Raw genomic sequence first — 27,948 nt, 5'->3', positions numbered from 1 at the left:
TGAGCATGGTCAGAGGTGCAGAAGCTCCTCTGATCATGTGCAGTGCGCCTGTATATACATTATATATATATATATATATATATATATATATATATATATAATGTTTTTCCAAGAGTAGTGGCAGACTGTAGAAAGTTTGAGGGATGTAGGCACAGCAGGGGTGGAGCCTGGGCGGAGTCTCAAGGGGGCCCCATAATTTTGCCAGTATGGGGCCCTGAAATTCTTAGTGGCGGCCCTGAGTGTGGCCCCTAGCCCCCAGGTCCGGAGACCCTCGAGCCACGAGAAATCACTCCCGGATCCGAGCGGTTCGACCGCTGAAGGGGCGGCACAATGCCCCTCAGGAAACGCCAACAGCCATTTTCCTGTTGCCGTCATATAGAGTGGGCTCCGTAATGTCGCTTTTACATTGCTGCGCATTAGCTTCATATTCTAGGGCGCTTTTTCACATGGATTCTGCCTGTGTGCACAGACTACATTGTGCTTGATTATAGCAGGGAAACAGAAAGCATGTAAGAGCCAAAACTATGCAAAATTTGTAATGAAACCCAATTCCTTAGCAGCAAATGCATTAAGTAAAAAGTAATAGTCCTCAAAAGTGGACAACCCCTTTAACTTTACCTGATAAAATAACCCTTTCCACCCTGGTTGTATGCATAACATAAGCGCTCATAAACAGTTCTCACCAGATTCAAGTTAGTCTGCAGTTAGACGTTAGCTATTAGATATTCATTCATCTATGGTGCACCAACTGCTTTAAAACAAACTGATCATTTCAGTTCTCCACAGCCACACACACAGCTCACACGTTACTGTCACTTTAACTAGCAGCCGAGCACTTGCGGAAAGGGCGGGTCCAGTGCACAGCCACTTCCGGGTCACGTGGTCGGTACACACGTGTGTAGTCCTGGGAAAGGAGCAGATCGGCGCCTGCGCATAAGACCGCAGACGGCAGGAACATGTGGACCGATCTGGATCTAATTGGAACCATAAATGAGGACGATAATGTCCCGGAGGAGGCAGAGTCCGAGGAGGAGGACGAGGTAACAGTGTGGCACAGGGCACGGCGGGGTGCGCAGTCTCCTGTGTCGGGACCACGTAACCCAAGAATCCTAGAAGTTGCCCACAGTCTGCCCTCATAGGCTGCTGTTAGGGCACTGACCAGCTCCTTCAAGGGGGTTTCCACTTTCAGGTTCTCTTCTTTATTTATCTGTGCTTTGTAAAAATAAACTGATGTTATTCACCCTCCCTGGGTCCAGCACTTCCTCCACGCTGCAGCTGTGGTGTCTTGACTACAGTGCTCATCACCGCTGCAGCCAGTCACTGAGCTCTGTGGCTCCACATGTGTAATAAGCACAAGCCACTGAGATCCGTGATTGGCTGCAGTGTTGATGTGTACTGTAGTCGTGATGTCACAGCTGCATGCGATACACATGGATCAGAGCATAGGTAGCAAGGCAGTACTGGACCAAGGGAAGGTGTAGCAGACCTGAACCAGAGCATTATTGGAGGAGTGCTGGACCAGGGGAGGGTTAGCACACATGGACCAAAGCAGTGGCATAGAGGCAGTACTGAACTGGGGGAGGGGTAGCACACATGGACCAAAGCATAAGTAGTGGGGCAGTTCTGGACCAGGGGAGGGTTAGCACATATGGACCAGAGCAGCAGTGGAGATGCAATACTGGAGTAGGGGTGGGGGAGCACATATTGCCCAGAGTATAAGTGGCAAGGCAGTACTGGATCAGGGGAGGAATAGAATACATGGACCAGAGCAGAGGCTGTGAGGCAGTACTGCACCAGGGGAGGGGTATCACACAAAGACCAGAGCAGTGGCAGAGAGGAAGTCTTGGACCAGGGGAGGAGAAAAACATCTTAACCAGAGCAGTGTCTGAGAGGTAGTACTGGACCAGGGAAGGGGTAGCACACATGGACCAGAGCAGTGGCAGGTAGTTCTGAACCAGGGGAGGGGTAGCACATATGGACCACGGGAGGAGTAGCACACATGAACTGGAGCAGTGGCAGAGAAGCAGTCCTGGACCAGGGGAGGACCAGCACACATGGACCAGAGCAGAGTTGGTTAGGCAGTACTGGACCAGGGGAGGGGCAGCACACATGGACCAGAGCAGAGTTGGTTAGGCAGTACTGGACCAGGGGAGGGGCAGCACACATGGAACGGAGCAATAGCAGAGTATCTGTCCTGGACCAGGGGAGGGGCAGTACACATGGACCGGAGCAGTGGCAGAGTATCTGTCCTGGACCAGGGGAGGAGCAGCACACATGGACCAGAGCAGAGGTGGTTAGGCAGCATTGGACCAGGGGAGGGGGAGCACCTGTGGTAGTATGTGTTGGTTGTTGTAAGTGGCTGCTGGTGTTGCAGGACCACCATTTTGGATGTGGAAAACCCCATAACATAGGAGAGGTGGTGACGGCTGAAGCTGGGCGGACATGGCGCCTGTTTGGCAGATAGTGATCCCTCATGTAATGTCTGTGGTATCAGTGGGTGGATCAGATCCGGGGTGATAATCCCACTATGGCCCCGTAAACCAGGATCGGTGCTGGCTCAGGAAAGGTTCTGGGACTGTGACATACAGCGGGCCCGATTCACCACAGTATTTCTGCCTCTCTGGAGGTTTAGTTTTCTGATTTGTATCACTGCGGCTTTTTCAGATGTTTTAGATTGATTTATCTAAAATTAGGAGAGAGAAGGCGCAATAGGGTATTACCCGATTTACTGGGTAAAAGGTATAAGGAAATGGTGCACTCACCTGGTCGGGTTGTGCCAGTCACAACCCCTTTAATGGCATAGGCGAGTGCTAAGGTGGTCCAGCAGCAGCCCTGTTGTACAAGCAAGACATCAAATTCGGGACTGGAGAAAACAGGTTTAACACCGCGCTTGAAGACCACGGACATCAGTGTTGAACACACAATTCTTTTATTTTACTTCATTCCTACGCGTTTCGGAGACCACAACTGCCTCCTTCTTCAGGGAGTTCTTCCCTGAAGAAGGAGGCAGTTGTGGTCTCCGAAACGCGTAGGAATGAAGTAAAATAAAAGAATTGTGTGTTCAACACTGATGTCCGTGGGCTTCAAGCGCGGTGTTAAACCTGTTTTCTCCAGTCCCGAATTTGATGTCTTAGATTGATTTATGAAATGCAAGTCAAAGCGTAGCGCAGTCCCCGATCGCCAGAGGATGGTGGGTGCCGGCTATTTAGTCACGTTATTTGTGTTGCAAGACTGTTTCAAGATGGACTAATAAACTATTTGGGGCTTTACGCAGGAGTGATGAATCCTGTGTGCCACTGTGATGAATATAGCGCTAAAACATCGGTGACAATCATAAATTAAAGTCTGTGAATGATGTATTGGCCCTTTGTGTATTCCGTTCTTATGGACGCCATTAATCACAGTGACCGCAGACATGTAACCTAAGGCCAGACAATCCCTTTAAAGGGAGCCAATCATCAGAATTTTGGTATATAACCTAAAGCCACTGCTATACTGGCACTATCAGGCTGTTTCTATACATACCATTAGTGGTCAGCTCGGATGTTTAGGTTTTGAAATCCAAAAAAGTAAAGTTTATAAAATCAGCAGCTTGTTGAGTGACAGCAGCAAAGGATCAGATAATATATTCATAGTTATCCCCATCCCCCTGTTAGAATTAGTATAAGCATTATACAAGCAATTCACTTTGTATCTTGCAGGACCTGTGGTGAGGTCATACTCATGTGACCTGGTATCCAGCTTTGGTGGCTGAGGCCCTGCCCCTTCTGGTCACATGAGTATGACCTCACACAGGTCCTGCTAGACAAAGTGAATAGTTTGTATAATGCTTATGCTAATTGTAACAGGGGGAGGGGATAACTATGAATATATCTGATCCTTTGCTGCTACCACTCATCAAGCAGATCATTTTATAAACTTTACTTTCTTGGATTTCAAAACCCAAACATCTGAGCTGACCACTGCAGGTATGTATAGAATCAGCCTGATAGTGCCAGTATAGCACTGTATGTAGAGAATCAGCCTGATAGTGCCAGTATAGCCCTGTATGTATAGAATCAGCCTGATAGTGCCAGTATAGCCCTGTATGTAGAGAATCAGCCTGATAGTGCCAGTATAGCCCTGTATGTAGAGAATCAGCCTGATAGTGCCAGTATAGCCCTGTATGTATAGAATCAGCCTGATAGTGCCAGTATAGCCCTGTATGTATAGAATCAGCCTGATAGTGCCAGTATAGCCCTGTATGTATAGAATCAGCCTGATAGTGCCAGTATAGCACTGTATGTATAGAATCAGCCTGATAGTGCCAGTATAGCACTGTATGTAATAGTCAGCCTGATAGTGCCAGTATAGCACTGTATGTAATAGTCAGCCTGATAGTGCCAGTATAGCACTGTATGTAATAGTCAGCCTGATAGTGCCAGTATAGCACTGTATGTAATAGTCAGCCTGATAGTGCCAGTATAGCACTGTATGTAATAGTCAGCCTGATAGTGCCAGTATAGCACTGTATGTAATAGTCAGCCTGATAGTGCCAGTATAGCACTGTATGTAATAGTCAGCCTGATAGTGCCAGTATAGCACTGTAATAGTCAGCCTGATAGTGCCAGTATAGCCCTGTATGTATAGAATCAGCCTGATAGTGCCAGTATAGCACTGTATGTAATAGTCAGCCTGATAGTGCCAGTATAGCACTGTATGTAATAGTCAGCCTGATAGTGCCAGTATAGCCCTGTATGTATAGAATCAGCCTGATAGTGCCAGTATAGCACTGTATGTATAGAATCAGCCTGATAGTGCCAGTATAGCACTGTATGTTTAGAATCAGCCTGATAGTGCCAGTATAGCACTGTATGTAATAGTCAGCCTGATAGTGCCAGTATAGCACTGTATGTAATAGTCAGCCTGATAGTGCCAGTATAGCACTGTATGTAATAGTCAGCCTGATAGTGCCAGTATAGCACTGTATGTAATAGTCAGCCTGATAGTGCCAGTATAGCACTGTATGTAATAGTAAGCCTGATAGTGCCAGTATAGCCCTGTATGTATAGAATCAGCCTGATAGTGCCGGTATAGCCCTGTATGTATAGAATCAGCCTGATAGTGCCAGTATAGCCCTGTATGTATAGAATCAGCCTGATAGTGCCAGTATAGCACTGTATGTATAGAATCAGCCTGATAGTGCCAGTATAGCCCTGTATGTATAGAATCAGCCTGATAGTGCCAGTATAGCACTGTATGTATAGAATCGGCCTGATAGTGCCAGTATAGCCCTGTATGTATAGAATCAGCCTGATAGTGCCAGTATAGCCCTGTATGTATAGAATCAGCCTGATAGTGCCAGTATAGCCCTGTATGTAGAGAATCAGCCTGATAGTGCCAGTATAGCCCTGTATGTAGAGAATCAGCCTGATAGTGCCAGTATAGCCCTGTATGTAGAGAATCAGCCTGATAGTGCCAGTATAGCCCTGTATGTATAGAATCAGCCTGATAGTGCCAGTATAGCACTGTATGTATAGAATCAGCCTGATAGTGCCAGTATAGCACTGTATGTATAGAATCAGCCTGATAGTGCCAGTATAGCCCTGTATGTATAGAATCAGCCTGATAGTGCCAGTATAGCCCTGTATGTAATAGTCAGCCTGATAGTGCCAGTATAGCCCTGTATGTAATAGTCAGCCTGATAGTGCCAGTATAGCCCTGTATGTAATAGTCAGCCTGATAGTGCCAGTATAGCCCTGTATGTAATAGTCAGCCTGATAGTGCCAGTATAGCCCTGTATGTAATAGTCAGCCTGATAGTGCCAGTATAGCCCTGTATGTAATAGTCAGCCTGATAGTGCCAGTATAGCACTGGCTTTAGGTTATATACGAAAATCCTGATGATTGGTTCCCTTTAAGAGCCAAGTTACACAGGACACAATATGATCAGTCCTATTTAGGCCATATAAACGTCATATACATGCGGTCCTGTACATGATGGCCTTGTTCCCATTCAGGAAAAATGATAATGTGCTAGACAGTTTCTCTTAGCTGTTCTTCAGGGTTACTGGGATCTCTCATGAATGGACTTGCCGATGATTACAGATCCCCCTCTTAAGTTATGATCTATACCTTTCTGTAACAGGACCAACCCATTGTACTGGGCAAGAAGAAGCAGAACCAAAGCAATGGAGACTTCAATGCAGACTTTTTCTTTGGCGAGCGGGATGGTCAGGCTGATGACAGCTGGGTGATGGATGATGTCATGAAGCAGCTGAAGAAGGTGAGGCCCAACTAGACAAGTGACACTGATGGAATGGGAAGGGATCTTTGTCTGTAGATCACGGTGCTCATTTATCATTTCTTCTGTCCTCAGAGAGTTGCCACCAGTCTGGATGAAAAGATCGACACGGTTAGAAAGAGGAGGAAGAACCAGGTAAGTAATCCATTCATCAGAGAACATTTCTCCAATGCTCCTGGAGGGGAAACTAAACCTTCCCCATTGAAACACAGGCAAAAGATGAGACGCTTCCTGATAAGCCAGAGTCAGAAGATGTAAAGAGTGAAGATGAAGAGGAGAAGGAGCCCTCAGAAAACGAGGAGAGTGATGAAGAGTTCTCCTCAGAAGAAGAAGCTGTGCTTACTAAAGCTGGTGAGCTGCTTGTCTGGTGTCACCGCTCCACTGTAGGTCTCTGCTGCTCCTGTTTCTCTAAATCTTTTACCTCCTTTTGTTGACTTGTAGACACACTGAGAATAAAAGAGAAGAAGAAGAAGAAGAAAGCAGGGGTAAGACAGCCTTTAACGACGTGGCCGATTTAGGAAAGCGTGTCCTTGCCTAAGATGTACCAAAGTGATCACAATGGCGCATGCTCTGAAGGATGTGGTGCATGTTGATACCTTTTCCGGATTAGCTTATTTTGCCCTGCAGGTTTGGGGCATGTGGCATTTTTTAAGTCTGGCGCCCTTTCATCTAACATTGTATCTTTTCTAGACTCTATTTAATGAGACGCAAAAAAATGTCTTCGAACCACTCCAGTGATGTATTTAGTTTTGTTTCTCATTTTATCATTTGTGTATGTGTTATTATTGCCATCATCTGCCATTGCCAACACTGCTGTGGTCCTCTTTGTGGTTACATGACTGCACTAGTGACTTTCCCACTGTGTAAGGTAGCAGTCATGCGGATGTATAACTGATGACGATCACTTTGCAATGCTCGGACTGTCCGGCAGCTCTCTAGACACAGATGAGACCGCTGCATACATGCTGTTGTGCTTTAGGCAGGCCAGTCCGAGCATTGCGATGAGTTCGTAATCCGAGCTCTACGGCCATGTGACTGAGTCACAGAACAGGGGTTTCCTTGCTACCGGAGCAGTGTTGGAAGCTGCAAAAGATGGGGTCCAGTAAGTATATAAATGTAGTCTGTGCACAAACGCTCATGATGATTAATGGGGATACATGAAAAAGATGGTGGATTGCTCCTGTAAATAGATAATCTCTGGTAACTTGTTATTCATGCAAATTAAGCTAGAAGTTTGCTGCATATAGATATAGCAACATGTGATATTAAAACTTAACCTTTAATTGGGTTATTTAAAATAGATATACAAACTGTGATCCAAACTCCATTAAAACCTAAAAATGATGGGACCAATGTGTACTGTGTGTATCTATGGCACCATCATTTACAGAAAAGGGGGGAACGGGTAACGTTCACCTAAATAAACAACACCGGAGACGTGCTGAGTTTTGCAACACACAAATAGCTGATGTGGTGTCACTGATTAGACGGATGCTGTGTAAGTGCAGCCTTCAAAGATGAGTGTATACACAAGAAGTAGCATGCCACTCAACAGACGGAATATTGTCACTCAGCGTCATCAACACCAGACCAAAAAGTAATGTGAATGTCCCACTATAGAGCTAAACTAGTGTGATACGCTCCAACAGGGGACAACCAAACTCATGCACCATGACAAACAATGCCCAAGAAATAAAGACCTCATAATACATATACCCTGCTCAATACCGACAGCGGCAGGGGGTCAGGGACAATAGGATGTCATATACAGTGTAATATTAGGACCACTTGAAGTGGAACCATCTCACCCAGTCCTTTTGTCGGTGAGGTGTCGTCCTTCTCCAGTGCTGCTTGGTCCAAATACCGGCACGGGGGGAGCAGTGGCTTGGTCACTGGCCCTATCTAGGATACCACTGACCCTTAGATAATCCACAATAACTCCCGCCCTTACAAGGGCAGTCCACAGCTGGCCCTGTTGTGGCTGACCCTAATAACCATCAAGCAGGTGAACCCCGACGCGTTTCACAACAACTGCTCATCAGGGGAGGCTTGGAACACCTGAAAATCGTGGTTTTGGCTCAAACTTGGAGCTCAAACCTGTATGGCCTGGTATCATTGAAGGTGTACGATGTACTGAGGTAATTAAAGGGGACCTTAGTCCCACCTCCCTTCCCCAAATTGAAGGAACTGCCCAGCATGATTATGTAAATGATGTGGCGGCAATAATGAAAACCTGGATGGTATATAACAACTCACCCCCAAATCGTGAGTGCGATATGATGATCGCTAACCAAAATAAGATGCAGTAAGATGCAATCCGTTAAGTATAAAGCGACATAGCTCTTACCAGAAAGGACACACGTTTATTTCCCTCTCATTTGGTAATCCAGTTGAAGGACGCTGTGCTTCCTGGTAGTCCGATCACGTGAGTAGTCACGTGATCGAAAATGTGAGGACCAATAGAGATCGGTCGCGTCATGCAGAACCCGACCGCTCGTCATCAATATGCGGCGGCCTGTGGAACGCAGGACTTCCTGGTTCGCCGGTCACATGATCAGTCACGCGGCCGGTGACGTCACCAACAGAGGAGGGGGGCGTCTACAGGATATCGGTCTCCCGGCCCACTTCGTGACGCACAAAGTGCTCATCACGTGATAGCGGCCGGACAGATAAAGCACGAAACTACATGTTTGACAGTGCGTATTAGATCGCAAAAATAGGGCGCGCATTGTCAGCACTGTAGGCCGCATTAAATGGTTGGGAAAAACCCGTATGGATACACATTACGGGATACTCAGACAGATTGCAATACTCCTATATCATAAGGGGAAAATGAAATGCATAATCGCACCTCAGTCACATTAATGAAAAAAGGGGGGGGTGGTGGAGGTTGGGGGTTTTGGGGGGTTTTGATTCCATTTTTGTTGTACTCATCCTATCCGTTCGACCTATAAACATACAGGTCACCCATATGGCATATACTAATGATGACGCATCCAAAAGGACATAAAGATGCATGTGATAGAAAAGTTAGACTCAGAAATCCAATCACATGTTAATGGATAAGCAATCTCATCCTATGACATCAAACCAGTACAATAATGCCAAATTCGTATGGATAACCAAAATGAGGTCTGAGAAAGGGGAGGATGGAGAACGGGGGAGGGGGACAAGGGGATCACTGTACTCATGTTAGTGAGATAAAAGTGATATATAAAGAGATTGTGTAGACAATCATGTGTATATTAAATCCCAACAGGATATCAAGATCACGTGTGATCTGATAAGGGAATTCAGTTGATATTAGCTAGAGATACAAACAGGGGAACAACAGAGAAACGGGGGCAGATGAGGGCGAAATTTAGATGAAGCATCCATAATTGAGCTGTTCGTTCAAACCAGCCGGGGAGACCGTATTGAGCCGGAAGATCCACCTTGCCTCTTTTTGCAGGATCAACCGGTCCCAATCTCCCCCTCTGATTGGCTTTTCGACTTTCTCAATGCCGATAAATTTAATGGCATCCTTTTTACCTCCATGAGAGACATTGACATGACGTGCAAGGGAAGTGTCCCTGTCATGTTCAACGTCTCCCATGTGGTCTCCAATGCGTCTACGGAACTCTCTCCTTGTCTTACCGACATACTCAAGTCCGCATATGCACGTTGCCTTATATATGATGCCCTTAGTCCGGCAATTTATGAAATCCCGGATATTGAAAGATTCCCGTGTCACGTTTGATACAAAGGTCTTGCCAGGTGAGATAGAAGAGCATGATACACAATCGCCACATCTGTGGCACCCTTTCAAATTAGACTTGAGCCACGTTTCTTGCTTGGGTGCCATAAAATGACTATGGACCAGTCTATCCCCTAGAGATCTCCCCCTTCGATAGGTGACCTGGGGATGGGGACCTACTGATGTTTCCAGGTCACTGTCCATTGTCAAGATTGCCCAATGTTTTTCAAAGATGTTTCTGACAAGATTGGCACCGTTAGAAAATGTGGTAATGAATCGAGTGATTGGCTCACCTACCTCCTTCTTAGAGGTTTTTAGTAAGTCAGATCTATTTTTGGACCTTGCCTCTTTGAAAGCCTGACTCAGCACTTTTTGGGGGTAACCTCGATCCAGAAAACGCATTCTGAGGTCATTCGCCTGCGTCATAAACGAAGTGTCCTCAGAGCAGTTTCGACGAATCCTGTAATATTGCCCCTTGGGGATACCTCTCCTGAGGGGGGCCGGATGGTTACTATCCCACCTCAGGAGGGAATTGGTGGCGGTCGGCTTCCTATAGGTGGACGTGCTTAAGGAACCATCCTCTGTTTTCCTGATGCGGACATCCAAGAATGGCAACGAAACAGGGTCCGCCTCAAACGTAAAGCGGAGACCTATCTCGTTGTCATTCAGTTGGTTTATGAATATCACCAGATCGTCTCGGGTACCGCGCCATATGATGAATATATCATCGATATAGCGCGCCCAAAGATCGATCCGGTCAGATGTTAGTCCACCATCACCCTCCTCAGAGAAGACAATAGTCTCCTCCCACCAGCCCAGGAGCAAATTAGCGTACGAGGGAGCACAAGGGCTCCCCATCGCGGTGCCCCTGAGCTGGTGATAGAACCTCCCATTGAAAGTGAAGACGTTATTCCTCAAACAGAATTCTAGTGCTTGCAGCACGAATTTGTTGTGAAGATGGTATTGGCAGCCTCTCATAGAGAGGTAATGTCCTACTGCCCTAAGCCCCATATGATGGGGAATAGAGGAATAGAGTGCCTCAACATCGATGCTGACCAACATTCTGTCCTCACCCACAGAAATACCGTCTAGTTTCAAGAGAAGGTCAGTGGTGTCCCTTGTATAGGACGGGAGGGATTCCACAAAGGGTCTCAAGATCACGTCCACGTATGAGCCAAGGTTATGACATATCCCACCGATCCCGGAAACAATGGGCCTACCCTTCAATGGACTAAGTCCCTTATGGACCTTGGGTAGGCCGTAGAAAGTTGCCATGATGGGATGGTCTGGTAGTAAAAACTCATGCTTCCCTTTCCCACTTATATCTATACTAATTGTACATGTTGGAATTCTTTTCTAATACCTACTGGTTCTGAATTGGTGCTATATTCATACTTTGAACATATTTGATATGGCTAGTTTTCTTTCTGGAGAGTTCAACACAGATCAATGGCTTGAGGACGCAAAGGGGGTTTTTTCGGATAAAGGCACTATCCCAAAGAAATACACACCCACCCTTAATGGTGCTTTCAAAGATCTGACCAAAATTTATAAAGACCAAATAATCTCCTGGTGGGAAGTGCAGAGTCTAGAAAATTATATTAGAGAGGGAATAGTGCCTAGAGGATTACGTATTACCCTTAATCCAGGAAATAGGTTTAGAGCCCCCGAGTTTATCAAAAAGTGGGAAAGGGAAGCGACTGACTGTGCCCTTAAGTTGATGAAGCTCCTTTTGGAGGAAGAGAAACAGAGTTTATTGGGCTTGAATGATAGCCTGAGGGAACAGATCTCCCTCGTAAAAAAATATTCTGGCGAGGCTGATTTCACTAAAAAAGAGAATAATCTACAGAATACAATAGAGCATTTCCAATATTTGATAAAGGACCGCAAGCATAAACAATATATGCGGGATATCCAAGATTTCCGTGAGAACAAGGCATATCTCTTTTTGACCAACAAGACTCTCCAACCTCAACAACATTTTGATATTTCCTCCACCGATACTGAGGTATCTGATTGTGAACAAGGTGGTGGGGGATTTAATCAGCGTGGCAGAAATCGGAATAGAGGGAGAGGTCGAGGACAGAGGGGGAGAGGCAGATCTCAACCTTTGCATAGTGCCCCTTTTTTAGACAGTGTCTACCCCCTGAGGAATCGACTGGGTGCAGCGAGAAGCCAGGAGCAAGCGTAGGCCCTAAAGTTATTAACCTGTCGTCCCGTCCTCTCAGTGTAACTGAGACGGCGGTTCTGGAAAGGGGACTCTCCTTCGTCCCTACAACAGACTTTGACCTTTTTTCCTGTATTAAGGACTTAAACTTATTCGCACGTAAGTTGAAGTGGAGAAAATTCTTCAATACAAAAGACAACAAACTTAGCGAAGAGTTAGGTATCCCTCCTGACATGCTACCTGACGTGAGATTGTTGGATAGTCTTTCTGATATGAACCCTAACCTTTCTGGACAAGGCCCTTTTTCCGGGTTCAGAAAGAAAAGCACTAAAATGCCACCGGTGCAGAACGACATGTCGACAATAGACATCTTCGTGAATCTGGTATCCAGAGATTTAAAGCAAATGAGTGAACATAATGTTTTTACACACTACAACTGCACCAAAGAAGAGATCGTGGCCATTCGTGCCTTGGAACAGGACCGCCACGTTGTCATAAAACCCTCCGACAAGGGTGGCAACGTGGTCGTCCTGGACCCGGCACAATATCTTGGAATGTGCCATGAACTTCTTTCAGATAGAGAAGGGTATGCTATTCTGAAGGATAATCCGACTGTTTCCCTGTTGTCCGATTTGAAAAACCTATTGGATAGGGGTCTTGCCGAAAAGGTGATTGATAAAAAGGAGCATGAGTTTTTACTACCAGACCATCCCATCATGGCAACTTTCTACGGCCTACCCAAGGTCCATAAGGGACTTAGTCCATTGAAGGGTAGGCCCATTGTTTCCGGGATCGGTGGGATATGTCATAACCTTGGCTCATACGTGGACGTGATCTTGAGACCCTTTGTGGAATCCCTCCCGTCCTATACAAGGGACACCACTGACCTTCTCTTGAAACTAGACGGTATTTCTGTGGGTGAGGACAGAATGTTGGTCAGCATCGATGTTGAGGCACTCTATTCCTCTATTCCCCATCATATGGGGCTTAGGGCAGTAGGACATTACCTCCTCTATGAGAGGCTGCCAATACCATCTTCACAACAAATTCGTGCTGCAAGCACTAGAATTCTGTTTGAGGAATAACGTCTTCACTTTCAATGGGAGGTTCTATCACCAGCTCAGGGGCACCGCGATGGGGAGCCCTTGTGCTCCCTCGTACGCTAATTTGCTCCTGGGCTGGTGGGAGGAGACTATTGTCTTCTCTGAGGAGGGTGATGGTGGACTAACATCTGACCGGATCGATCTTTGGGCGCGCTATATCGATGATATATTCATCATATGGCGCGGTACCCGAGACGATCTGGTGATATTCATAAACCAACTGAATGACAACGAGATAGGTCTCCGCTTTACGTTTGAGGCGGACCCTGTTTCGTTGCCATTCTTGGATGTCCGCATCAGGAAAACAGAGGATGGTTCCTTAAGCACGTCCACCTATAGGAAGCCGACCGCCACCAATTCCCTCCTGAGGTGGGATAGTAACCATCCGGCCCCCCTCAGGAGAGGTATCCCCAAGGGGCAATATTACAGGATTCGTCGAAACTGCTCTGAGGACACTTCGTTTATGACGCAGGCGAATGACCTCAGAATGCGTTTTCTGGATCGAGGTTACCCCCAAAAAGTGCTGAGTCAGGCTTTCAAAGAGGCAAGGTCCAAAAATAGATCTGACTTACTAAAAACCTCTAAGAAGGAGGTAGGTGAGCCAATCACTCGATTCATTACCACATTTTCTAACGGTGCCAATCTTGTCAGAAACATCTTTGAAAAACATTGGGCAATCTTGACAATGGACAGTGACCTGGAAACATCAGTAGGTCCCCATCCCCAGGTCACCTATCGAAGGGGGAGATCTCTAGGGGATAGACTGGTCCATAGTCATTTTATGGCACCCAAGCAAGAAACGTGGCTCAAGTCTAATTTGAAAGGGTGCCACAGATGTGGCGATTGTGTATCATGCTCTTCTATCTCACCTGGCAAGACCTTTTGTATCAAACGTGACACGGGAATCTTTCAATATCCGGGATTTCATAAATTGCCGGACTAAGGGCATCATATATAAGGCAACGTGCATATGCGGACTTGAGTATGTCGGTAAGACAAGGAGAGAGTTCCGTAGACGCATTGGAGACCACATGGGAGACGTTGAACATGACAGGGACACTTCCCTTGCACGTCATGTCAATGTCTCTCATGGAGGTAAAAAGGATGCCATTAAATTTATCGGCATTGAGAAAGTCGAAAAGCCAATCAGAGGGGGAGATTGGGACCGGTTGATCCTGCAAAAAGAGGCAAGGTGGATCTTCCGGCTCAATACGGTCTCCCCGGCTGGTTTGAACGAACAGCTCAATTATGGATGCTTCATCTAAATTTCGCCCTCATCTGCCCCCGTTTCTCTGTTGTTCCCCTGTTTGTATCTCTAGCTAATATCAACTGAATTCCCTTATCAGATCACACGTGATCTTGATATCCTGTTGGGATTTAATATACACATGATTGTCTACACAATCTCTTTATATATCACTTTTATCTCACTAACATGAGTACAGTGATCCCCTTGTCCCCCTCCCCCGTTCTCCATCCTCCCCTTTCTCAGACCTCATTTTGGTTATCCATACGAATTTGGCATTATTGTACTGGTTTGATGTCATAGGATGAGATTGCTTATCCATTAACATGTGATTGGATTTCTGAGTCTAACTTTTCTATCACATGCATCTTTATGTCCTTTTGGACGCGTCATCATTAGTATATGCCATATGGGTGACCTGTATGTTTATAGGTCGAACGGATAGGATGAGTACAACAAAAATGGAATCAAAACCCCCCAAAACCCCCAACCTCCACCCCCCCCCCTTTTTTCATTAAGGTGACTGAGGTGCGATTATGCATTTCATTTTCCCCTTATGATATAGGAGTATTGCAATCTGTCTGAGTATCCCGTAATGTGTATCCATACGGGTTTTTCCCAACCATTTAATGCGGCCTACAGTGCTGACAATGCGCGCCCTATTTTTGCGATCTAATACGCACTGTCAAACATGTAGTTTCGTGCTTTATCTGTCCGGCCGCTATCACGTGATGAGCACTTTGTGCGTCACGAAGTGGGCCGGGAGACCGATATCCTGTAGACGCCCCCCTCCTCTGTTGGTGACGTCACCGGCCGCGTGACTGATCATGTGACCGGCGAACCAGGAAGTCCTGCGTTCCACAGGCCGCCGCATATTGATGACGAGCGGTCGGGTTCTGCATGACGCGACCGATCTCTATTGGTCCTCACATTTTCGATCACGTGACTACTCACGTGATCGGACTACCAGGAAGCACAGCGTCCTTCAACTGGATTACCAAATGAGAGGGAAATAAACGTGTGTCCTTTCTGGTAAGAGCTATGTCGCTTTATACTTAACGGATTGCATCTTACTGCATCTTATTTTGGTTAGCGATCATCATATCGCACTCACGATTTGGGGGTGAGTTGTTATATACCATCCAGGTTTTCATTATTGCCGCCACATCATTTACATAATCATGCTGGGCAGTTCCTTCAATTTGGGGAAGGGAGGTGGGACTAAGGTCCCCTTTAATTACCTCAGTACATCGTACACCTTCAATGATACCAGGCCATACAGGTTTGAGCTCCAAGTTTGAGCCAAAACCACGATTTTCAGGTGTTCCAAGCCTCCCCTGATGAGCAGTTGTTGTGAAACGCGTCGGGAGTCACCTGCTTGATGGTTATTAGGGTCAGCCACAACAGGGCCAGCTGTGGACTGCCCTTGTAAGGGCGGGAGTTATTGTGGATTATCTAAGGGTCAGTGGTATCCTAGATAGGGCCAGTGACCAAGCCACTGCTCCCCCCGTGCCGGTATTTGGACCAAGCAGCACTGGAGAAGGACGACACCTCACCGACAAAAGGACTGGGTGAGATGGTTCCACTTCAAGTGGTCCTAATATTACACTGTATATGACATCCTATTGTCCCTGACCCCCTGCCGCTGTCGGTATTGAGCAGGGTATATGTATTATGAGGTCTTTATTTCTTGGGCATTGTTTGTCATGGTGCATGAGTTTGGTTGTCCCCTGTTGGAGCGTATCACACTAGTTTAGCTCTATAGTGGGACATTCACATTACTTTTTGGTCTGGTGTTGATGACGCTGAGTGACAATATTCCGTCTGTTGAGTGGCATGCTACTTCTTGTGTATACACTCATCTTTGAAGGCTGCACTTACACAGCATCCGTCTAATCAGTGACACCACATCAGCTATTTGTGTGTTGCAAAACTCAGCACGTCTCCGGTGTTGTTTATTTAGGTGAACGTTACCCGTTCCCCCCCCTTTTCTGTAAATGATGGTGCCATAGATACACACAGTACACATTGGTCCCATCATTTTTAGGTTTTAATGGTGTTTGGATCACAGTTTGTATATCTATTTTAAATAACCCAATTAAAGGTTAAGTTTTAATATCACATGTTGCTATATCTATACTAATTGTACATGTTGAAATTCTTTTCTAATACCTACTGGTTCTGAATTGGTGCTATATTCATAAGTTTGCTGCATATTAGCAAAGCGTAGTAAATTTCCTTTCTTCATCGTTCCTTATGGGAGACCCAGACATTGGGTGTATAGCTTCTGCCTCCGGAGGACACACAAAGTACTACACTAAAAGTGTAGCTCCTCCCTCCGAGCATATACACCCCCTGGATGACAAATCTAACCAGTTCAATGCTTTGTGTTCAGGAGGTCACACACACACATGCATTCTCTGAATTTTGATTTTTGATTTTTGATTTCAAAGATTTGGAAGAAAAGCGGGTCCAGTCTGGACTCCCGGCATGTCCCTTCTCACCCCACTGTGTCGGCGGTGCTGTTAAGGTTGATTTTACAAGGCTGGAGCCTTCACATGCCGCGCTCCTTCACCATCCCCTGAGGCTCTGGCTTGAAGTGGGAGCCATCACGGTTCTCACTGCTTTGCAGGAGACCGGTCTCCATCCGCAGCCCTTTCAGGATCCTGCCGGACGGAGCGCTCATCCCCCCAGGGACCTGGCACCTGCGTCTCACAAGCTAAGTACTGAGACGTTATTACCACAGAAAGTGGTCTTTCCAGGGGTCCCTTGTACTTTATATATTGGGGAGAGTGTGTTTTATGACTGTGTTAACATTTCCGGCCGGTTCTCCAGTTTTCACTGGAGAACCGCGCCGATGGTGCCTGCACGCTGGCCGCATGTTTAAATCTAGGCCCCGGCCCCGGCTTCGCCTGAGGCCTAGTTTCGATTTCACTGCCCCTGCATGTCAGTCATGCAGAGGGACAGTGCGGCTCCGCCCAGCGGCTGTTCAGCACAGGGAACGGACACTCCTCACTGAGGAAAGATTCCCTCCCCTGTATTCCTCATTTGCCCTCGGGATCCCGCTCTGAGTAGGCCCCGCCCCCTCTCCTCGCTCCGGCGCCATTTTATCGGCGTTCTTAATGTCTGCAAACCACATTGTGACAAATGGGGGCCTGGGCTGGGGGATCTGGAGGGCACAGAGATGTCTTATGTTAAACGGTCTGGCAGGCCACAACCTCCGGTTGTGCAGCTGCTTATATACTCTGTTTATATACTCTTCTGGGGGTCATTCTGGACAGAGCCCCCACTTCTGCAGCATGTCTCACATCAGAGCAAGGCTGCAAGGCCGTTCTTAAAATGCACTGCATGTAGACTCGTACTGTACCGAGCACATAACCACATTGTGATGCTTGCTCTAACACAGTGGTCCCTCAGCCTGGAAGCTCATCAGTGGTCCCTCCGGCTGCTCCGGCTCCTGTGGCTGAACCCCCGGTTTGGGTAGAATCCCTCTCTCCAGGGGACAGCTGTCCCGGACTCTGCTGAGCATGCATCAGCCCCCTTCTCAGGGCGCTTCTGCTGCTACGGCTCGCTCAGCAAAGCTCACAGAGGATTTTTCATCTGGCTAAGACCCCGTCCTCCTTAAATGGAGACGCAGGGTCCCCTGGCCTTCCCCGTCCCGCAGCTCTGATTCACGAGCTGACTCGCAGGACGAGGAGGATGTCTTTACTAGGGGCTCGGACGCTACTTCATGTACCCCATTGATCTGTCCGAAGGTGACGCAGATGCTAATGATTTGATTGCGTCCATTATATTTGTACTGGACCTCAATCCGCCTGTATCAGGGGAGCATCCCCCTCTGGCAGAAAGGCATCGGTATACCTTAAGAGAACAAGGAGTGTGTTCCTTAACCACTCCAGTTTTTCAGCCCACTGTGACCAAGCCCAGAGCCTGTCCTGACAGACGCTTCCCAAAGCGTGGTTCTGATGACTGTTTCCCCCTTCCACCAGAGGTGGTCAAGGAGTGGGCTCATTCACCAAGGGTGGACCCTCCGGTGTCTAGATTTTCAGCCCGGATAGTTGTATCAGTGGCTGACTGCACCTCTAAGGATCCCACTGTCCGCCAGGTTGACCTTCTGGCCAAATCTATATATGAGGTGGCAGGGGCCTCGTTCTCCCCATCTTTTGCAGCAGTGCGGGCTCTCAAAGCCATCTCTGCTTCTCTGGAGGAGATGCATTCCCTCACCAGGGACTTTATGCCCGAAATGGTTGCCTTAACTTCCAGGCTTCAGTCTTTTCATCCTATGCCATGTCTGCCATGCTGGAGACTGTCACCGCACCGCGATGGCCTCGGCTACTTCCCTCGCTATCCGCAGGCTCCTGTGGCTTCGAGAGTGGAAGGCAGATGCTTCTTAAGAAGCTCATTGCTGGGCTCCCTTTTGCTGGGACCAGTCTATTCGGTGAACAACTGGATGAAAGTATTAAGGAAGCTTTTGGCAGGAAGAGTACTTCCATGCCACAAACCCAGGAAACCTGTCCAGGGCAAGAACCAGTCGAGGTTTCGTTCCTTTCGTTCCTCTAACTGGTCGTCCTCTAAACCCTCGGCCTCGTCCACTAACTCAGCCAAGGTCCGTAAACCAACTGGCGCATGAAGCCGCGTCCTCAGAAGTCCGCAGGAGCTGCTGCCACCAAGGCAGCCTCCTCTTGATTATCTGGCCGCGCCAGCAACGTCCTTGGTCGGTGGCAGGTTCTCCCACTTGGGCGACGTGTGGTTTCAACACGTATTCGATCAGTGGGTGTGGGTTACCATCTCCCACGGCTGCAGAATAGAATTCTATCCAGCCCGCCAAACGATTTTTTTTCTGTCAACTCCCCCCTGCTCCAAGGCCGCCGCCTTCTCACAGGCCGTGGCATTCTTGCAGGCCAGTGGAGTAATTGTACCAGTTCCCGACTGGGAACGGTCCTGAGATTTCTACTCAAATCTCTTCCTAGTCCCCGAAAAGGACGGTGCCTTCCGACCTGGATCTCAAGCTTCTCAACAAGCATGTTCAGGTGCGGCATTTTTGCATGGAATCTCTGCGATCTGTCAATGACCCAAGGAGATTTCTTAGCATCCATCGACATCAGAGATGTCTATCTGCATGTGCCAATCGCAGTTTCACACCAGCGTTGGCTACGTTTTGTAATCGGAGAGGAGCATTTCCAATTCGTGGCTCTCCCCTTCGGGTTAGCCACGGCCCCTTGTGTATTCACCAAGGTCATGGCAGCAGTGGTTGCGGTTCTGCACCTCCAGGGGTTGGCAGTGATTCCTTACCTGGACGACCTTCTAGTCAAGGCTTCATCCAGCGCAGACTGTCAGCGGAGTGTCTCGCTCACTGTCGCCACGCTTGCAGGTCCACTCTGACCCCGACCTAGGAACTTGCGTACCTAGGGATGCAATTCAGACTCTGCTGGCACTTGTGAAGCTGCCCTTAGTCAAACAGCAGTCCCTTCATCTGGCGGTTCGCTCTCTGCTGAGGCTCCGCCGTCATTCCATCAGGCACCTCATGCAGGTGCTGGGTCAGATGGTGGCGTCAATGGAAGCGGTTCCCTTTGCCAGTTCCATCTGCGTCCTCTGCAGCTGGACATTCTCCGCTGTTGGGACAAGCGGACCTCTTCCTTGCACAGGCTGGTGGCTCTGTCGCCAAAGACCAGGAGCTCTCTTTAGTGGTGGCTTCGGCCCCTCTCTGTCCCAGGGACGCTCTTTTCTGGCCCCGTCCTGAGTGATTCTCACCACGGATGCCAGTCTATCCGGCTGGGGAGCAGTGTTTCTCCACCACCGAGCACAGGGCACTTGGACTCCGTCCGAATCAGCCCTCTCGATCAATGTGCTGGAAATCAGAGCTGTGCTCCTAGCTCTCGTAGCTTTTCCCACCTGTCGGCGGGCAAGCACATTCGAGTCCAGTCAGACAACACGACAGCAGTTGCCTACATCAATCACCAGGGCGGGACTCGCAGCCGCCTAGCCCTGTTGGAAATTCAACGCATCCTTCAGTGTACGGAAGACTCAAAGTCTACCTTATCCGCAGTCCACATCCCAGGCGTAGAAAACTGGGAGGCAGATTATCTCAGCCGTCAAACCGTGGACAGCGGCGAGTGGGCCCTGCATCCGGCAGTGTTCCGGTCAATCTGCCGCAAGTGGGGCAGTCCGGAAGTGGATCTAATGGCATCCCGGCACAACAACAAGGTCCTGGTTTATGTGGCTCGCTCCCACGATCCTCAGGCCTTGGCGGCGGACGTGCTGGTTCAGGATTGGTCCCAGTTCCGTCTGGCCTACGTGTTTCCCCCTCTGGCTCGCTTGCCCAGAGTCCTGCGCAAGATCAGAATGGAGGGCCGTCGGGTCGTACTCATCGCCCCAGACTGGCCCAGGCGAGCTTGGTTCCCAGACCTGCTCCGTCTGTCCGTAGAGGTGCAGTGGCATCTCCCGGACCGCCCAGACCTTCTCTCACAGGGTCCGTTTTCCGCCGAATTCTGCGGCTCTCAGATTGACGGCGTGGCTCTTGAGCCTTGGATCCTTACGGCTTCAGGCATTCCTTCCGAGGTCATCTCCACTATGACTCAGGCTCTGAAGTCTTCCTCGGCCAGGATTTACCACGGGACTTGGAGAATTTTCCTGTGCTGGTGTCGCTCTTCCGGCCATGCTCCTTGGCCGTTTTCCTTGCCGACCATCCTGTCCTTTCTACAGCTAGGATTGTCCCTCAGTTCCCTCAAGGGACAGGTCTCGGCTCTGTCAGTGTTGTTCCAGCGGCGTATCGCCCGACTGGCCAGGTGCGCACCTTCATGCAGGGCGCATCTCGCATCATTCCGCCTTACCGGCGGCCTCTGGATCCCTGGGACCTTAATCTGGTCCTCACGGCCTTACAGAAACCCCCCTTTGAGCCTCTTAGGGAAGTTTCGTTGTTTCGTCTTTCACAGAAAGTGGTCTTTCTGGTGGCCATAACTTCTCTCAGGAGAGTCTCTGATTTGACTGTGCTCTCTTCGGAGTCACCCTTTTTTGGTTTTCATCAAGACAAGGTGGTTCTCCGTCCGACTCCGGGCTTTCTCCCTAAGGTGGTGTCTCCTTTCCACCTTAACCAGGACATTTCATTGCCTTCCCTTTGTCCGGCCCCTGTGCATCGCTTGAGAAAGCGTTGCATACTTTGGATTTGGTGCGGGCGCTCCGGATCTATGTGTCACGCACCGCCGCCCTTAGGCGGTGCACCTCTCTTTTTGTGCTAACCACGGGTCAGCGCAAGGGTCTCTCGGCTTCTAAACCGACCCTAGCTCATTGGATTAGGTCGGCCATATCCGATGCCTACCAATGTTCTCAGGTGCCCCCACCGCCAGGGATTAAGGTGCACTCGACCAGAGCTGTCGGTGCCTCCTGGACTTTCAGGCACCAGGCTACGGCTCAGCAGGTTTGTCAGGCTGCCACTTGGTCTAGTCTGCACACCTTTTCGAAGCACTACCAAGTGCATGCTCATGCTTCGGCAGATGCGAGCTTGGGCAGACTCTTCCTTCAGGCGGCTGTCGCCCATTGGTGAAGTTAGGTTTTACCTACTTCTCAGTTCTGTTTATTTCCCACCCATGGACTGCTTTGAGACGTCCCATGGTCTGGGTCTCCCATAAGGAACGATGAAGAAAAAGAGAATTTTGTTTACTTACCGTAAATTCTTTTTCTTATAGTTCCGACATGGGAGACCCAGCACCCTCCCTGTTGCCTGTTGGCAGTTCTTGTTCCGTGTGTTTTCACCGGCTGTTGTTGTAGACAGAGGTTCCGGTTATTCCGGGTTTTACTCTCTCTACTTATGGGTGGATGTCCTCCTTCAGCTTTTGCACTAAACTGGTTAGATTTGTCATCCAGGGGGTGTATATGCTCGGAGGGAGGAGCTACACTTTTAGTGTAGTACTTTGTGTGTCCTCCGGAGGCAGAAGCTATACACCCATGGTCTGGGTCTCCCATGTCGGAACTATAAGAAAAAGAATTTACGGTAAGTAACAAAATTCTCTTTTTTAGGCTATGTGCCCACGGGAGAAGGGAACCTCGGATGTACTGCAGCCGCACATAACTGCATGTCCATTATTCATGCGGAATTCCCACCTCTCCACTATGGAGGTAGAGGCCGGGAATTCCTCAGGAAATCCGCACGGTTTCTGCAGATTTACCGCAACAACTCCGAAGATATACCACAGCAATGGATAGCTGCGGATTTCGGGGAGTTGGTGCGTGAACCTGCGGAAATCCCTGCAGAAAAGTCTGTAGGTACGATCTCCCGTGGGCACATAGCCTTAATGTCCCTTAAAGGGGTTGTCTGTGAACAATAGAAAGTAAGCCAAATGGGGGATACAAGAAAAGTATTACGTAGCAGTTAAACACCCACAGTGTGACCACTCTGATGATTGGCTGCAGTGGTCAGCTGTCATTGCTGCTGCCAAGTAAATATAAACTAGCATGGATCACTTAGGCATTGTCATTTAATTTAAGTACCCATTTCCCCCTTTTTCTTTTGATGAGACAACCTCTTAAATGTCTTAAAGGGAACCTGTCTGCAGGTTTTTGCTATATAAGTTGGGGACAGCATGCTGCAAGGGCTAAAAACCAAAAGGCTGTTGTGCTTCTCTTATCTGACCTGTGAGCTATTGTTTATCACTTGGTCCCTATTGCTGTGACTAGCTGACTGTACCAGCAGTCTGCCCACCCCCTGCTGTGGCAGACACTTCAGTCCATGCACGATCTCTATTGAGTCTGGTGTGGGAGGCTCAATCAGCTCTGATGTTTTCCTGGATCCAAATTGTTTGATTACTGGGTACAGCCGTTCTCACGTAATCTGTGATACACCATTGGATTCAGAATCTCTTTGCCTACATTCTGTTACTGTCAGATGAGGTACCAAAAACCTGCCGACAGATTCCCTTTAAAGAAAAGGAGAACTATAACACATGAATCCTAACAATAATTGGGCTTACAGACAATTTACGGGAGTCGCCGACATCACTGGTGTCTTCTCGTGATCTTGGACCATTTCTCAATCATGAGGTGACTTGTGTAACTCTTACTTTTACGTGTAAGATAACTACTATAGGACTCTGTATGCCCATACTGTTCGGCCCCCTAAAATGTTTTGGGTTTTTTTTTTTGTTTTTTTTTTTTCAGGAATGAAATTGTGCTATCTGCCATTGAATTGTATTTTATGGAGAAGCATTGCCTGTATGGGAGGATATATTCATGATATGGAGCCATTGCAGTGTGGCACACTGAGTGTCTCTGGTGTAGATACTGTGAGGTTTAATTACTTATTTTGCTTGTATTTTGTGCATGGTTTTTATGGAAGTGTCTGGATTCTCTCTACTTTTTAGACTTCTTCGTTTTTTGAGGATGCTTCTCAGTATGACGAAAATCTGACCTTTCAAGACATGAATCTGTCCCGACCTCTACTTAAGGTACTGAAATATGTCTTAAAAGATGGTAAAAATTGCATTCACTTCTGATGTAAAATATGTGACCGATCAGCCAGCTTGTGTCTATAGTAGGCCTGATATTTGTGAACTACATACATATAACTGAGTGTCAGTTCTAGTTTATTCCAATGGAGATTTTATTCAACCTCTATTTTCTGAATACAGTAATACCCCTTTAAAGGCTTAAAGAATTATTTTCAAATTCCAAAGTTATCCCCGTCGTTGGCATAGACGATAACCTCTCCATCGCTGAGATGTCCACCGATCCTGAGAACCAGAACTGACGAGCCCTGTGTGAATGATCAACAACTTGGGCACACCCATAAGAATGAAGCGGCAGTGCACATGATCAACCACTGCTCCATTCACACCGGGCTCTTAAGAACTTTGTTCTCGGAATTGGCATAGGTCTTTCTTCCATAGTTCTGCCCGTCTCCTTTTCATCTTCTAGAGCGATATTTGCACAATCTGGATCTCGTCAGAGCTATCCGTCACTATCTTTCCAGGACAGTATCTTTCAGACGTTCAGATTCCCGGTCTGTTTTATCGATGACCATTGCAGCGGGCTACATGCCTCCAGGACCACCATTACTTAATGGATGCAATCTGCCATCTTGGAAGCATAATGAGTAAAGAATAGACTGGCCCCACTCAGGGTCACTGCTCATTCTACCCGTGCAGTTGGGGCCTCCTGGGCTGTCTGACATCTGGCCTCGGTGTTCGCAGCTCTGCAAGGCTGCTACCAAGTTCTACAGTGTGCACACTTTTGCCTCGGCAGATGCCATCCTAGCCAGGAAGCAGAAGTTGCTTGAGCTTGGCTTCCTATTGTTTTCTCCCATCCTTTTTGGACTGTTTTAGGACATCCCATGGTTTCCTGTGTCCCCCAGTTAAGCAATTTAGGAAAGATTTTGGGTACTCGCTGCAAAATCTTTCTTGGAGCCTTCATTGGGGGATGCAACACCCACCCTTGTTTTAACTACTTTACCATTTTATGTTCTTGCTTCTCCTACTGCTTTCTCAATGATTAGCTTGGTTCCAGTTAATTTTTTTTGCATAGTGGCAACAACATCTACCCCCATGGTTTGCTGTGTTGTTCCCCCAACCTCAGTGGTTGGGGGAGGGGTATCTACTAGGATTGGTGAGCACTGCGATCTTGGCAGTCACAGCGGGAGTCCAACTGTGTATATCAGTTAGGCTCCTGCAGTTAGTCACACAAATTGCCACGTCCTCACGAGGGACATCTTATTGCATTAAGGGTTAATCTTACATTCCATAATCAAGAAATTTGTATAAACCAGCATGGTAATTTGTTTCTCTTCCAGAAGTAATGGGCGTTATCTTTGTGCAACTGCAAAAAAATTGATTAATCTATAAGCCATTTTATTGGGCTGCTGCCTGATTAAATTGATGATAACGTATTTGTAAATTGCATTGTTCAGGCAATCTCTGCAATGAGTTTCACACAACCAACCCCAATCCAGAAGGCCTGCATCCCGGTGGGTCTGCTGGGAAGAGACATCTGCGCCTGCGCTGCTACGGGGACAGGTAAAACGATGACTTTGCTTTTGAACATGTGGTCATTCTGCGCCGTAATGGGGGTCATGTACCTAATGATGGCACAAAATGCCAATAAAGGCAACACCCAGAGATAAATCTTTGGCAGATCTGTGGTTGCAGTGAAATCATGGACATTTTGTTCCATTTGTACACAGCCACAAACCTGGCACTGATTGTCCACAATTTCACTGCAACCACAGATCTGCCAAAGATTTCTCTGTGTGTAAAGTGGCCTTAAGAGGCGGCTCACACACTTGACCCTGGACAACATACTTTTGATATTGGGTTTTCCTGGTTCAAAACGTTGATGGTGTATTCTGAAGTCCTGGAGATCCAATTGAGGGCAACTCTTGGCACCCCTACCCTACTGTTTGATGGCTCTGTAAATGATTCAGCCTCTGCTTTTGGTTACTTACATAATAATTGTGTATAGCAGTGTTATACCATTCCTTTTAATGGTACAACGCTGCAATATTCAACACCGCCGCTAATAGTACAAAGGAGGCAAAATGGGAACAAAATAAATATATACCCTGCTGTAAAAAGCAATAGTATATTCAATTAAAGAGCTCAGTTCCCTGTTTTTGATCAAAAAAGGCGTAAAGCCATCCCACCAAAACTAGGAGACAAAACCCTAAGCTTGAACACAAAATAAGCATACACCCTTGTTGTACAAGGTGCACCCCAATCGGGACAGTCCCAAATTCTCTAATTTAAAATCTCACCTTGATGTCAAATAATATCAATGTAGAAAGGCCCTGGTCCTTGTCTGCCCTGACTGCATGGACACTTCACCATGGGAATCTACATATATGAATTACCAGCTCAGGGAGAGAGGGACCAGTCCAAAAAACCAAGGCAAAACCAGACATGAGCCAGGGTATACGTTAGTACACACACACACACTACATAGAAGCATGTTCACACTGGCTATTTAACAGACAAAACCTAAGATGGAAACCAAATAAGCATATACCCTGCTGTAAGTAATAGAACATATAGACAAGTAGGGTCCTTGGTACACATTGGTTTTGATGGAGAAAAAAAAAAACTTAGCCATCCCACCGCGACACCATATTGTATGCAGTGCATGTATGCTAACTTATACTCTGGTTCATGTCTTTTATTTTAAGTAGAAGGCAGGCAAGTAATCAGAAAAGGCTGTGCCCCAGCACCTTCCACCAGCTGATCGGCAGTGGTGCTGGGCATCAGACCCCTGGTTTGGATTGCCTAGCTTTGGGATTGGCCATTCATTTTACAATTTTTTAAAAAAAAAAAAAAGTTAAAATCGCTCCACTCCCAATCTCAAAATCCTTTTAAAGGAGGTGCTTTTTGATAAATTTAGACCAAGAAATTGTTAATTATGCAATTGACTTATATTGTCAAGTCTATTGTTTATTTTTGCACTACAGCACCCTAAATGGTACATAATAGTAGAGGCACAAGTGTTCCCCTATTCATGGTCCGTCCTCTGATTCACTCTTGTTCTCTTCCGTAGGGAAAACTGCTGCTTTTATGCTTCCTGTTCTGGAGCGTCTGATCTACAAGCCACAAGAGGCTCTTGTCACCCGCGTTCTAGTTTTGGTTCCAACCCGCGAGCTTGGCATCCAGGTTCATGCAGTCACCAGACAGCTCGCCCAGTTCACAGCTGTTACCTCCTGCCTGACCGTGGGTAAGTGCATTGTGTGTAGAAAATGGTTGGTAACCTGTTACCCTGTCATCAGGGGTTGTATAGTAAAATGTATAGCTTCATCCTTTTAGTTTTTTAGCTCCAATCCTATATATTTCTAAGGAAGCTGCTAGCAACTACCACTAGGGGGAGCTAACCATGTAGATTTGTATAGCTAGCATTTAGATGATCTCTTAAAGGGAATGTTATTAAAGCCATTACTTTTTGTCTATCACCTCATTGGGGGACACTGGAAAACCATGGGTGTATGTTGCTGCCACTATACAAAAAAAAAAAGTTAGCTCCTTCTCAGCAGAGTATACACACCACCTGACACCAAAGCAAATCAGTTTTGGCTTTGTGTCAGTAGGAGGAGAACATGGGTCTATGTAGCACCTAGGGGGCAGGGGTAGTCAGGAAGGGGAATCTCGTATTTGCTTTACTCATCACCGGGCTGGTGTGGTGATCTAGGATGTTGCGGTGGCCTGCCCGGCTTCGTGCACCGAGGTGTACACCAATAAGGAGGGAAGATGATGGAGGTAGTAGTAGTAGGATGAATGTCGTGACGCCATCTGTGGTACACGGCCAGGGATTAGCCACTGCTGCTGTTGCTGTCCTCCGGGGAGATGGTAGTAGCAGTCAGAGATGGTATCGCTCCCCACAGGTGTTGCAGGCCCTGGGGAGGATGATGAGGGTGGTAGGGATTCTGTTGGCGCCGCGAGCGGCGGCGGTA

The 27,948-nt window shown here is 47.5% G+C and overlaps 1 protein-coding gene across 1 annotated transcript; it reads left to right on the top strand.

The window, feature by feature from the left end:
* Positions 1–884: 884 nt before the first annotated feature.
* Positions 885–27,218, top strand: LOC142266236 (putative ATP-dependent RNA helicase DDX27; the record flags this gene model as incomplete). Its single annotated transcript, XM_075332304.1, has 8 exons — positions 885–1,040; positions 6,127–6,264; positions 6,358–6,417; positions 6,495–6,633; positions 6,724–6,767; positions 23,888–23,971; positions 25,429–25,534; positions 27,045–27,218. Coding segments are annotated over exons 1-8 (829 nt in total), but the record flags the coding sequence as incomplete, so codon positions are not given.
* Positions 27,219–27,948: the final 730 nt, after the last annotated feature.

The sequence above is a fragment of the Anomaloglossus baeobatrachus genome, unplaced genomic scaffold, assembly GCF_048569485.1.
Source record: "Anomaloglossus baeobatrachus isolate aAnoBae1 unplaced genomic scaffold, aAnoBae1.hap1 Scaffold_2826, whole genome shotgun sequence".
NCBI lineage: Eukaryota > Metazoa > Chordata > Amphibia > Anura > Aromobatidae > Anomaloglossus > Anomaloglossus baeobatrachus.
Note: the sequence above shows the minus strand (reverse complement) of the source record. Positions and strands in the feature narration are given on the sequence as shown.